This window comes from Ranitomeya imitator, chromosome 1 (assembly GCF_032444005.1).
Source record: "Ranitomeya imitator isolate aRanImi1 chromosome 1, aRanImi1.pri, whole genome shotgun sequence".
In the NCBI taxonomy this organism is placed as follows: Eukaryota; Metazoa; Chordata; class Amphibia; order Anura; family Dendrobatidae; genus Ranitomeya; species Ranitomeya imitator.
Window position 1 is genome coordinate 1114592456 of NC_091282.1, and position 12393 is coordinate 1114604848.

A 12393-nucleotide genomic window follows, 5' to 3' on the forward strand; every position below is an offset into this window, starting at 1 on the left:
TTGGGGGACACAGGAACCATGGGACGTCCCAAAGCAGTCCCACGGGTGGGAAAGACAGACTTCCATCAGGTCAGAGGACTCACCACTGCCGCCTGCAAGATCCTTCTGCCTAGGCCGGCGTCCGCCGAAGCGTAGGTATGGACCTTGTAAAATTTGGCGAACGTGTGGATGGAAGACCAAGTTGCCGCTTTGCAAAGCTGTAAGGCGGAAGCCCTGTTGTGCACCGCCCAGGAGGCGCCGACTGCCCGGGTAGAGTGAGCCTTAATCCCAGGAGGGGGCACTCTGTTCTTGACCCGGTAAGCCTCCAAAATTGCCAATCTGATCCAGCGAGCAATAGTCGCTTTAGAAGCCGGTTGGCCTCTGCGCGTGCCATCAGGAATGACGAAAAAGGAGTCCGTCTTCCGGAAAGTGGACGTTCTGTCCAGATAGATCCTCACTGCCCTGACAAGGTCCAGCTTGTTCAACGATCGCTCCAGAGGATGAGTCGGAACTGGACAAAAGGAAGGTAGAACGATGTCCTCGTTGAGGTGGAAGGTGGAAACCACCTTAGGAAGAAAGGAAGGTGGGAGCCGGAAGACCACCTTGTCCTGGTGAATGACCAAAAACGGAGGGCGGCAAGACAGGGCCGCCAACTCGGAAACGCGGCGAATAGACGTGATGGCCACAAGAAAGGTCACCTTCCAAGATAGAACTGATAGAGGAATCTCCCTAAGAGGTTCAAAGGGGGAAACCCTCAGAACGTCCAGTACCAGGTTTAAGTCCCATGCCTCCACAGGGGCCCTGTACGGCGGGACAGCATGGGCTACCCCTTGAAAGAAGGTCTTAACTTGTGGCCGAGAGGCCAAGGTCTTCTGAAAGAGGATGGAAAGCGCAGAGACCTGACCCTTCAGGGAGCTAAGCGCCAGGCCCGAATCCAGTCCTGCCTGAAGGAAGGCCAAAAGAGAAGGCAGGGAAAAAACCATAGGCGGAACGCGGTTGGACTCGCACCAACGGAAGTAGCCTTCCAGGTGCGGTAGTAGATCCTGGAAGACGAAGGCTTCCGAGCCTGAATCATCGTGTGAATCACCCGGTCCGAGAGGCCGGACGCTCTTAAAACCGCGGTCTCAACAGCCACGCCGTTAAACTGAGCGACCGAGAATTCGGGTGGCAGATCGGACCCTGGGACAGCAGATCGGGCCTGTCTGGAAGGCGCCAGGGAGCGTCCGCGAGAAGGTTGACGAGCTCCGCGAACCAAGCTCTCCTGGGCCAATCCGGGGCGATCAGGATGACCGGCACCCCTTCCGCTTTGATTTTCTTCAACAGCTTGGGAAGTAATGGAAGGGGTGGGAACAGGTAGGGCAGCTCGAACTGTGACCAAGGAATGGCCAGAGCATCGACGTCCACTGCGAGAGGATCGCGGGACCTGGAGACGAACTGCGGAACCTTCCTGTTGATTCGAGACGCCGTGAGATCCACATCCGGAGTCCCCCATCGAAGGCAAATCTGATGGAAGACCTCCGGATGCAAGGACCATTCCCCTGCCGCGAGGCCCTCGCGGCTGAGGAAGTCGGCGGCCCAGTTGTCCACGCCGGGGATATGCACCGCGGATATCACCGGAACCGTTGCCTCTGCCCAAAGGAGGATCTTGGATACCTCGGCAAGGGCCAAGGAGCTCCGGGTCCCCCCCTGATGGTTGACATACGCCACAGCCGTGGCGTTGTCCGTCTGGATCCGGACTGGAAGGCCCCTGAGGATCCTTTCCCAGTGGCGGAGGGACAGAAAGATGGCCCGAATCTCGAGGACATTGATTGGCAGAGTTGACTCCTGCAACGACCAAAGGCCCTGAACCGTCAGGTGGCGAAAAACCGCACCCCAGCCGATCAGGCTGGCGTCCGTTGTCACCACCTGCCAGTGAACTGGAAGGAAGGACCTGCCCTGGGAGATGAGAGGTGACGTCAGCCACCAGTTGAGGGACCGCTTGACCCGAGAAGAGAGCCTGATCGGCCGATCCAGGGAGAAGACAGACCTGTCCCACTGAGACAGAATGGCTTGCTGAAGGGGTCGCGAATGAAATTGGGCGAAGGGAATAGCTTCCAAGGTAGCCACCATCCTCCCCAAAACCTTCATGGCCGATAGGAGGGAGGGAGGCCGATGACCCTGGAGCAAGCGTATGTCCCGACAAAGAGTGGATCTCTTGTCCTTGGGAAGGAAGACTCTGCTCTGACGAGTGTCGAAAAGCATGCCCAGAAAGATGATGCGCTGAGAAGGAATAAGGCAGGACTTCTTCCGGTTGACCAGCCACCCGAAACGGGCTAAGGTGTCGAGAACAATGGACAGGCTTTCGTGGGCCTGAGCAAAGGACGGAGCCTTGATGAGAATGTCGTCGAGGTATGGAAATAGGACCAGGCCTCTGACTCTCAATATTGCCATCAGCGCCGCCATGATCTTCGTGAACACCCTTGGAGCGGTTGCGAGACCGAACGGCAGGGCGACGAATTGAAAGTGTTCCTGTTGTACTGCGAAGCGCAGGAAACGGTGATGTCCGGGAAATACCGGGACATGGAGGTAGGCGTCCTGGATATCTATTGAGCATAGAAATTCCTGGGCCTCCATGGAAGCAATTACTGAACGAAGGGATTCCATCCTGAAGTGTCTCAGGCGAACTCTCCTGTTCAGCAATTTGAGGTCCAGAATGGGGCGAACCTTGCCGTCTTTTTTCGGTACCACAAAAAGGTTCGAGTAGAAACCCGTGAACCGTTTTTTTTCTGGGCCGGGAATGGTTACCCCGGATTTGAGCAGAGAAGCGATGGCTGCGAAGAAGCCCGGAACTAGAACGGGATCTCTTGGAGGACGGGATTGGAAGAAACGATCCCTGGGTCGGGAGGCGAACTATATCTTGTATCCCGAGGATACAACTTCCCTGACCCATGCGTCCTCCACTGCGGAAATCCAGACGTCCCTGAAGAAGAGAAGACGGCCGCCCAACCTGGGAGGTGGGCTGGGGTCTTGCCGAGAGTCATGCCGAGGTGGATCTTCCAGTCCTGGGCCTGGAGGATCTACCCTGGGAATAGCGAGGACGCCAGGACGGAGTGGGCCTAAAGGACACCGCCTTCTTCTCTTGACGTGCCTGTGGCCTCTGTTGCTGCTGGGAAAAGGAGTTTGACGCAGCGAAGCGACGAAAGGGCCGAAAAGAGCGAAACTGCCGTCTAGGAGGAGGGCGACGAGGCTTAGCCTGGGGGAGAAGAGAACTTGTACCCCCGGTGGCGTCCTTAATGATTTGATCCAGCTGGGAACCAAAGAGACGAGAGCCCTGGAAGGGCAGACTAGTGAGGGACTTTTTAGAAGATAAATCCGCCTGCCAGGCCTTGAGCCAAACGGTGCGGCGGATGGCAACGGCATTGCTGGAAGCCTGAGCCGCACAAGACGCGACATCCAGGGAGGCAGAGACCAGGTATTCACCGGCGTGGGAAATCTGGTTGGCAAGCTCCGCTAGTTGCATGGGAGGCGCCCCGTCCAGGATACCTCGACGGAGTTCTTTGGCCCATTTGGAGATGGATTTAGAAACCCAAGTGGAAGCAAAAGCTGGGCATATGGCCGCTGCAGCCGCTTCAAAAGCTGACTTCGCAAAGGATTCTATAGCCCTATCGTTAGAGTCCTTCAGAGATGCTCCGCCTGACAGAGGAAGCACCGTGTTGGTGGACAGCCTGGACACAGGTGGATCCACCGAGGGAGAGACCGTCCAATTGGCGGTAACTTCTGGAGAAAAGGGATATAGCACACCCAGGCGTTTTCCCCTCTGAAAACGCCTAGTGGGGTTCTCTCTCTCTCTGGACATGATTTCCTCGAATTCAGGATGAGGAGCAAAAAACTTGGAAGGTGGTTTGGCCCGTCTAAACGAAACCGCCTGATCTGCGGGTTCCGTAGAGGGATCCTTTATGCCACAAGATTGGTTTACTGCCACAATGAGATTCTGGACCATCTCCCTCATGGTGGCGATTTGGTTAGAATCCAGCTCCGAAATATCCTCCGAGGGCGCATCAGAGTGTGCCTCGCCTGACTCAGGGGAGGAGGGTCGGGAGGGCCGAGTGGCGAGATGGAGCGCGAAGAGGACTCAGACCGACGTTCCTGTCTGGACCTTTTGTGGCTTATCAAGGAGGGCTCGGGCGGCGGTTCCTGCGACCCGCTGGCCACGGCAGGGGTCTGCAGGGGTAAACGATCCAGCGCGGACACCAGGGTTTGAGATACCCGTGTTAAATCCGCCACCGATTGTGACAGAGAGGCGGCCCAGCCTGGGATGGGGGGGGGTCAGTCTCGGGCGGAACAGCCGGGGGATCCTGGGCGGTGGGAACAATCGGGTTGCTGCAGGACTGACACAGCGGGGAGGACTGACCTGAGGGAAGTTTGCTGTTACAGGACGAACATGCAAAGTAGGTGACTAGGGCAGAAGATGAAGAAGTCGGAGGACGAGAGCGGCCCCCTTTAGAGTTAGACATTTTGAAGAGGTCCCTGAAGAAAATGCCAGCAGGTTAGGGGACAGTGGGGCAGAGGAGGGTGTCAGTCTGCAGTGCAGAGCTACTCACGGCAGACGAAAAACCCGGATACCAGGAGCTGCAGGAAGATGCTGTGGATCCCCGGCGCAGATGGCGTGCTGCGTCCCCGGACCGAGCGCTCTGCGAAGTTTCCCGGCGCAGGAGCGTGGCAGAATGAAGGAGACTCGTGCCCTAAGCGTCCAGCAGCGGCGTGGAGGAAGGGGCGGAGCCAGACGAGATGGCGCCGGTGGGAGGAGAATGCGGAGTTTGTCGGGCGGGAGAAAGCCCGCCCGATGATACCGGAAGTGGGCGAGCGCGTCACCGGAAGTAGGCCCCGGGGAAAGCCGGGGCCTAAATTAGAAGCCGGTGACCGCCGAAAAGATGGTAATCGGCGGTGCGGCGCAAAAAACAGTGCGGGCGCCGCCCGGCTGATAGGCGCGGCAGCCGCCGCAGGAAAGGGGGGAGCGCCGATGCCGGAAGTAGGCCCGGGAAGAGCCGGGGCCTGTATTAGAAGCCGGCGGCCGCTGGATAGGACCGCGGCCGCGCGTCACCTCCCAAGGTACGGCCGCCGGGGAAAACGGTGCGGCTGCCTGAAGGGGGCCGCGCCGCAAAGATTAAAAGGATGCGGCCGCAGGTAAGGCAGTGCGACTGCCTGTGAAAACGCGGCCGCGGTGGAAAACTGCGGGAAGGAATGGGGCCTAAGTGTCACCCAGATCGGTGGGTCTCGGAAAAAGGTGCGGCCGCAGGTGGAGAAGTGCGGCCGTAGAAATAGCAGTGCGGCTGCCAGTAAGGCACCGCGCTGCTCAAAAGGAAAACTGCGCAGGAAACGTAGGGGATCCACAGGGCCCCCTAACTGATAGGGGCACAAATACTCACCTAACTTCCCACGCCGTCGGTACTAACCTTAAGAAGAGTATAATGCCAGTCGGTGGGGTGTACACTGCAGAGGAGGAGCTAACTTTTTTATTTGCATAGTGTCAGCCTCCTAGTGGCAGCAGCATACACCCATGGTTCCTGTGTCCCCCAATGAGAGGCGATAAAGAAATTAGGTGCCTCGGCTTATACTCTGGTCGGTTTATACTCTAGTACATGCAGTAATTGAAAGATAAACGTCTGTTAGTCACTGATAAATTAGTTTCTTAGAAAATGATGGAAAAACTAATGTAGAAATGGCACTTAATATAGTTGTAGCTGACACTTTTTGTAGATTGTCTGCCACAAAATAAAAAAATTCAGGAACAAAAAAATAGTCAAATCAGCTAATGAGTGATTTACTAACAACCAGGAGGAGATCCTCTTAAAGCTTATTTATATCTCCTGGATTTCCAGCTTGTAAAACGGTTTCTGATTTCACTCTGTATTAGTATTTTTTGTGTGTATATACAGTGCGCATGGCATGGCCTGTAAGTCTCCTTACTCTGCACAAGCAGAGACATTCACCCGCTGATCACATATACAGTACTATGAATAAAAGGGTTCTCATACAGAACTCGTGAGCTCCTTACTTCATTGTCAGCAGAAGATGAATCTTCAGGATCTGGCATGCTTGGCATGACTGCAGAATTAATATCCGTAACCTCCGGTGTTGATGCTGCTGTTGGTGGTGGCCTTGATGTTCCCGCACTGGAAGTGGACAACTAATTGAAAAAAATACGGAGAAGAGAAGAAAAACATGCTTAGGGAGCATTTATATATGTTGTATGTAGTGCTTACAGCAAACAGATTTCTACATGAAAACATAGATGGAGTAATTTTCTTCCTCCCTTAATATTATTTCTTTTGATTCTATTTCTTTGTTAGAGCACCACTACAGTGTTTTGTTTTATTTCACCGCTGAGGTGGTGGTATAAGTGTAAGTCCCCTACACTCTATTTGATATTGACCTTTTGCCATTTTCATCCGTTCTCACTGCTGCTCCCATCGGTCTCCAACAAAAAGTGACCTGCCTGCAAATCCAGTGCTTCATGGAGCGGCACGGAGGTCACTTTACAAGTCTATGAGAGCCTCGTTCCGGCCCTCACAGACTTGCATTGCTCTTTTGTGACGTAGCTTCTGACTTTGGGCCAGTCACAAGCTGCGCTCACAAGATGGCCCAAGGAGACCTAAGCAGCGCTGAAAAAAAAAACCCCCCATGAAGAAACCGGATATGATACGGGGCAGGGGGCTTAAACTTAAAGCGCCACTCCAGCGCTCAAAAAAATCCTAAAACATTTATTTGCCATTTCTTAGCCAAAAACGGAACACATTGCAAGATATTAACTCCTTTGTTCTCTGTATGATTTCATCTAGATAATTAATCATCAGGATTTTCTGTGTGTTGTGTAAACAGCGGGCCAAAATGATTTCCTGTGCATTTCTATAATTTATTTATTGGTTTATTGTTACTTTAATTACACACTCTTCTCTAAGTTTCCATTTTAAAAGGGGTTGTCCACAAACCTGTATATTGATATGATCAATATCAGATAGTTGGGGCTACGACACACTCACCAATCAGCTGTTCCGATGTTGGTGGCCGCCGGAAGTGATCAGCAGCGTCACCACCAGTAAAGTGGCCGCAGCGGGTACTACAAGCTCTACTCATTTATTCTAGAAGGACAGGTGTGTGGTCCCCGGACGCGGCCAATATACAGTTGATTTAACTTGTGCTGTGCAGCTTCGCATTTGATCATTTCAGGCTGTCACTGAAACCAGATTAAGACTTGGCCTTTAATATTTAAATAGTGGACAACCCCTTTAAATAATTTACCGTATATACTAGAGTATAAGTCGAGATTTTCAGCCCATTTTTTGTGGCTGAAAGTGCCCCTCTCGGCTTATACTCGAGTCATTATTCTAGGGGTTCAGTGGGGGAGGGGGAGCGGCAGGAGTGGCGGCTGTCACATTATACTCACCTGCTCCCGGCGCTGTCTCTGCACGTCCCTGCTTCTCCGATGGTCTCTGCCGCCGGCAGCTTGTTCCTTTGTTCAGCGGTCACGTGGTACCGCTCATTAAAGTAATGAATATGGATGCGACTCCACTCCCATAGGTGAGGAGCGCATATTAATTACTTTAATGAACGGTACGATGTGACTGCTCAGCACTGGAAGGAGACGATCGGAGAAGTAGGGACGTGCAGACCGTGCCAGGAGCAGGTGAGTATAACGGGGGAGGGTGAGCCATGCGATAGTCACCTGTCCCAGTTCCACCGCCGGGCTTGGTGTTCCGCGTCCTCTGGCTGTGACATTCAGGTCAGAGAGTGCGATGACGTGGTTAGTGTGCGCGCCCTCTGCATGAACAGTCAGTGCAGAGAGACAGAAGACAAAGCGGCACGCGGCGGTGGAACGGGGGACAGGTGAATATCGCAAGTGCCGGGGGCCTGAGCTAGTGGTAACTCCGGCACCTGGCCCCCATAGCGTGCCGATGTCCCCAGCGACGAGAGGTATGTCTTTTATTTTTTTTATCGCAGCATACAGCAGCAGCAAATGGGGCATATTATTCTATGAAGCATCTTATGGGACCATCAATAACCTTTGTGCAATATTATATGGGGCATAGTTTAATATGGAGCATCTTATGGAGCCATCAATAACCTTTATGGGGCATATTTTTGTATGGAGCATCTTATGGGGCCCATCTTGAACTGTATGGAGCATTATATGGGGCTCCTGATTCAATATGGATATTCAAAAACACTTAAACTACTGATGCCTCAATTAATTTTACTTTTATTGGTATCTATTTTTATTTTTGACAGTTACTGGTAGCTGCTGCATTTCCCACCCTAGGCTTCTACTCGAGTCAATAAGTTTTCCCAGTTTTTTGTGGCAAAATTAGAGGTCTCTGCTTATACTCGGGTTGGCTTACACTCGAGTATATACGGTAGCTTAAAATTAAAGCTGCCTTAGGAAGCAGTTAATTGCTGAGGGCCTTGAAGCTCTCATTTATACTAATCAGCTACTATCAAACTGGGGAATTTTTGGGCCAATTCATTTTTCATTGCTCACATGGGTGTGGAAAGGACTACCTCCAAGACATCCATAGGACCTGATGCTTGGCTGTTCCATCACATGCTATAAAGAAGCAAGTACACCAAGTGAGCATTGGAAAAGTGGAGATCATTTGTAAGTATTTCACAAGAAAGGTGAAAAAAAAAACAAAATCTGGTTTCATCCTGAATAAATTATGAGTACTTTTCATAGCTTATGCTTTTTCAAGATTTATCTATTAAAGAATTTTTATTTACTACGATTTTATTTAAAACTGATGACATGTTCAATCAGGGCTAATAAGGACACATACCTGAAGGTCAGGACAAGCTTTCCGCAAAGTTTGAATTTTTTCCTGAATTTCGATCAGTTTTTTTCTCTCTTCTTGTAACTGTTTCAGTTCTAGCTGTTGCTGTTGCAGCTTACTTTCATAGAATTTTTCTCTGTAATATTAATGTTTATATTAAATGCAAGGCTCCTAGGAATATGAAGCACAGGTGCTACAAGGGGGGGTGACTGGTCTTTTGACGGTACATCAACAAAAGCAAGACGTGTTAACTAAAGACGTTTCTACAAATCTCAAATCATACATGGGATAGGAAAAGTAAGTAAAATATATGAATTACAAGTACCTTGCTTGTTCTTTTAAAGCAACATCTTTTTGTGCCTTGGAAGCATTGGGACGGGTATTATTTGGTTGCTGATTTGCATCCGCCTCCTCAGGTAGGAGATGGGCTGCACTGATCGGCCTCTCTGCAGCAGCTTCAGACTCTGTATCATCACCATACTTAATAAAAAGAAATCAAAATTAAAAACACTAAAAAGTGATAAGCGACAATATAGGGTAAAAACATTTTTTTTATTCTTCAAAATCTTAAGGCTATGTGCATACATCAGGAGTTGCCGTGGAAATTTCCAGGACAATTCCGCAACTGTGCAGCGGATAAAACTCATGTGGAATTGGCGTGCGTTTTCCCGCTAAACACTAGCGTTTTACAAGCGTAATTAGCTTGCAAAATGCTAGCATTTTCCAAGCAATCTGTAGCATCGCTTGGAAAACTGATTGATAGGTTGGTTACACTTGTCAAACAGTGTTTGACAAGTGTGACCAACTTTTTACTATTGATGCTGCCTATGCAGCATCAATAGTAAAAAGATAAAATGCTAAAAATAAAAAAAAAATTGTGATATTCTCACCTTCCGGCGGCCCCCGCAGCGTTCCCGCTCCTCGCGATGCTCCCTTTCCCAATAATGCCTAGCGGTAATGACCTCAGATGAATTAGCAGTCTCGCGATACCACACGTCATCACAAGTCATTGCCGCAAAGCATCACTGGGAACGGGAGCATCGCAAGGAGCGTGAAAGCTGCGAGGGACGCAGGAAGGTGAGAATATCACGATTATTTTAATTCTTTTTTTTTTTTTCTTTTTAACAATTTTATGGTTCCCAGGGCCTGGAGGAGAGCCACATGCAGAAAGTAAGCGGATCAATGCATCCTTATGCGAGTGGAATCCCCGCGATTCCGCACAAGGAATGAACATGCTGCGTTTTTTCCAGAATGCGATTCCGCCACGGAAAAAAAAGCAACATGTGCACAAAAATAGTGGATTGCATTCTAATAATAAGATGCTTAATGTATGCGGGGTTTTTTTGCGATTTTATCGCGTTTTTATAGGAAAAAAACGCGAAAAATCCTGAACGTGTGCACTTAGCCTAAGTGTTAAAGGCTCATCCACAATGAAAATTGCTTGGATTTTTAAAATACGAAGTTGTTCAAAACACTTGGTTCACAATTACTTTGTCCAGGAAACCGGCTGCCAAACACCCGATGAATAAGCAAAACACTCATTTATCGGGTGAAATTATCTTTTGCGCAGCACAAAAGATAATCTCTCTCAGTGGTGCATCATCCAGGGTAATCAGGACTCACACTGCCAAGAACTATGGCAGCCAATGTGTACTAAGTAGGGATGGGTGAACCCGAACGGTAAAGCTTAGTGTCCATACCGAACATCTAGTGTCCGTGCACGGACTTCTTCCTGAAGTGCATGTTACTGTTGGGGGTGGCAGACCAAACATTCGTCGCTTCCCACGCTGTCATCTGTGCGAGAAACATCGGCAGTAATTTCGTTACCACCAGTCACAGGGCTACAGTTCCCACGCTGTCATACAGATGACAGCTTATGACCCAGCAGCTGTGACCGGAGGCAAAAAGATTACCGGTCACAGATGTTGGCTGATGAGACTACTACTTAGTCCAATTTTTTTTTTTTTTCCACAAAAGGCAACAGAGCAGTGAAAATTAAAAATCTAATTTTTCCACAAAAATGTTCATTTAGCCAATTTTTATTTTTTTTTTCACAAGGGTAACAGGAGAATTTGCACACCAACATTAGGGGTCCAATTTCTTTTGAGTACTTCGATACCCCATATGTGGAGGAAAACTGCTGTTTTGGCACATGGCAGGGCTCGGAAGGGGCACAGTTTGACTATTTTCAACGCAAAATTGGCTGAAATTGAGAGCAAACGCCATGTCGTGTTTGGAGTGCCCTTCATGTGCATAAACAGTGGAAATCCCCCAAAAGTGACCACATTACGGAAACTAGACAACACCCCAAAGAATTTATCTAAATGTGTGACATTGAGTTGTGAAAATTATCTTTTAGATCTTTTTTTTGATTTGGAGAAAATGGACTCCAAAATCTGTTGTGCAACCCTTCCTGAGACTGCAGATACCCTTTATGTGGGGGAACGGCAGAGCTCGGAAGGGGAGGAGCAATGTTTAAAATGTTTTAAAATGACTGAATGGTCTGTGGGTGTCATGTTTCGCTAGGAGTACCCCTGATGTACCCTAACAGTGGAATCACCTCTCCCCAACTAGTGACCCTATATTGGAACTGTTCTAGTGGTTTCCCTAGTATGTGATTTTTTTTTATGTGATGGCATACGCGAGTTATGTAGAGTATGTCACGTTGGCATATGAGTTTTGTGGTTTACGTCAGGTTGGCATATGCGAGTTGTGCAAGTCAGAAATAAACGTATTAGTCCATGGACGAGTGGTAGACTCTGAAACAAACTTTCATACACAGGCCACGTTGGTCAGGGCAGGTGTCACACTGATAAATGGTGTCCTTTTAAAGCTCCCTTCTGTAACACACTTTGCACCTTTTTTTGCCACCTTCCTCACTTTCCAGTTTGAGAGACCTCACAGGGAAAATGTTGCCCTGGTACAAAACGGGCACTTTCAGTTCTGGAAGCAATGGGCCCAGCTCCATCTCGACTGCCAAATATTAGGGCCTTGATCACTACTTCCTGGAATTGAAGGAAGGGCCTGGTCTGACCTGCTCATCGTGATGGCACGAAAGCGTTGTAAATTGTCATCTGTATGACCTGCACAGAGGGAGGAATTGATCAGAGAGATTAACTCCCCCCCATGTTCTTGTTGTACCCCAATATACAGTCTGGTTTTGGTGACCTGTGTAGAGGTACCTTGTACAGCGGTGGGGTGCTGCCATCACCATGTATGGTGGTCAAGAAAATAACGCCCCTTTTGTCCTTGTACCTGACAACCAGCATGTTGTCTCTACATTGGGCTCTGCTCTCACCCTTTCTAAGCATCTGCCCAATTAGCATCTTAGGGAAGCCTCTCTGATTTTGGTGGAAAGTATCGCAGGCTGCGGTAGCTCACATAGAGAGGGACTTGAACAGTGGGATGTTGGCATATACGTTATCTACATAGATGTGATTACCTTGATCCAGCAGTGGGTGCACCAAATCCCACACAATTTTCCCACTCACTCCCAGGACAGGGGGCATTCAGGGGGTCTTTCCCTTCATAAACTCTAAACCTGTGGGTGTACCACGAGTTACTCTCACATAGCTTATAAAGCTTAATTCCGTACCTGGCCTTCTTACTG

General features: G+C 49.6%; 1 protein-coding gene across 4 annotated transcripts in view; it reads right to left on the reverse strand.

The window, feature by feature from the left end:
- PCM1 (pericentriolar material 1) overlaps positions 1–12393 on the reverse strand; it is a 228267-nt gene that overhangs the window by 90221 nt on the left and 125653 nt on the right. For all 4 annotated transcript variants that reach the window (XM_069744379.1, XM_069744380.1, XM_069744381.1 and 1 more), the window contains exons 12-14: positions 9109–9263; positions 8790–8919; positions 6014–6145 (exon numbers count right to left, since the gene is read on the reverse strand). In XM_069744379.1, the coding sequence (XP_069600480.1) occupies positions 6014–6145; positions 8790–8919; positions 9109–9263 (417 nt within the window). The remainder of the gene's footprint in view (positions 1–6013; positions 6146–8789; positions 8920–9108; positions 9264–12393) is intronic.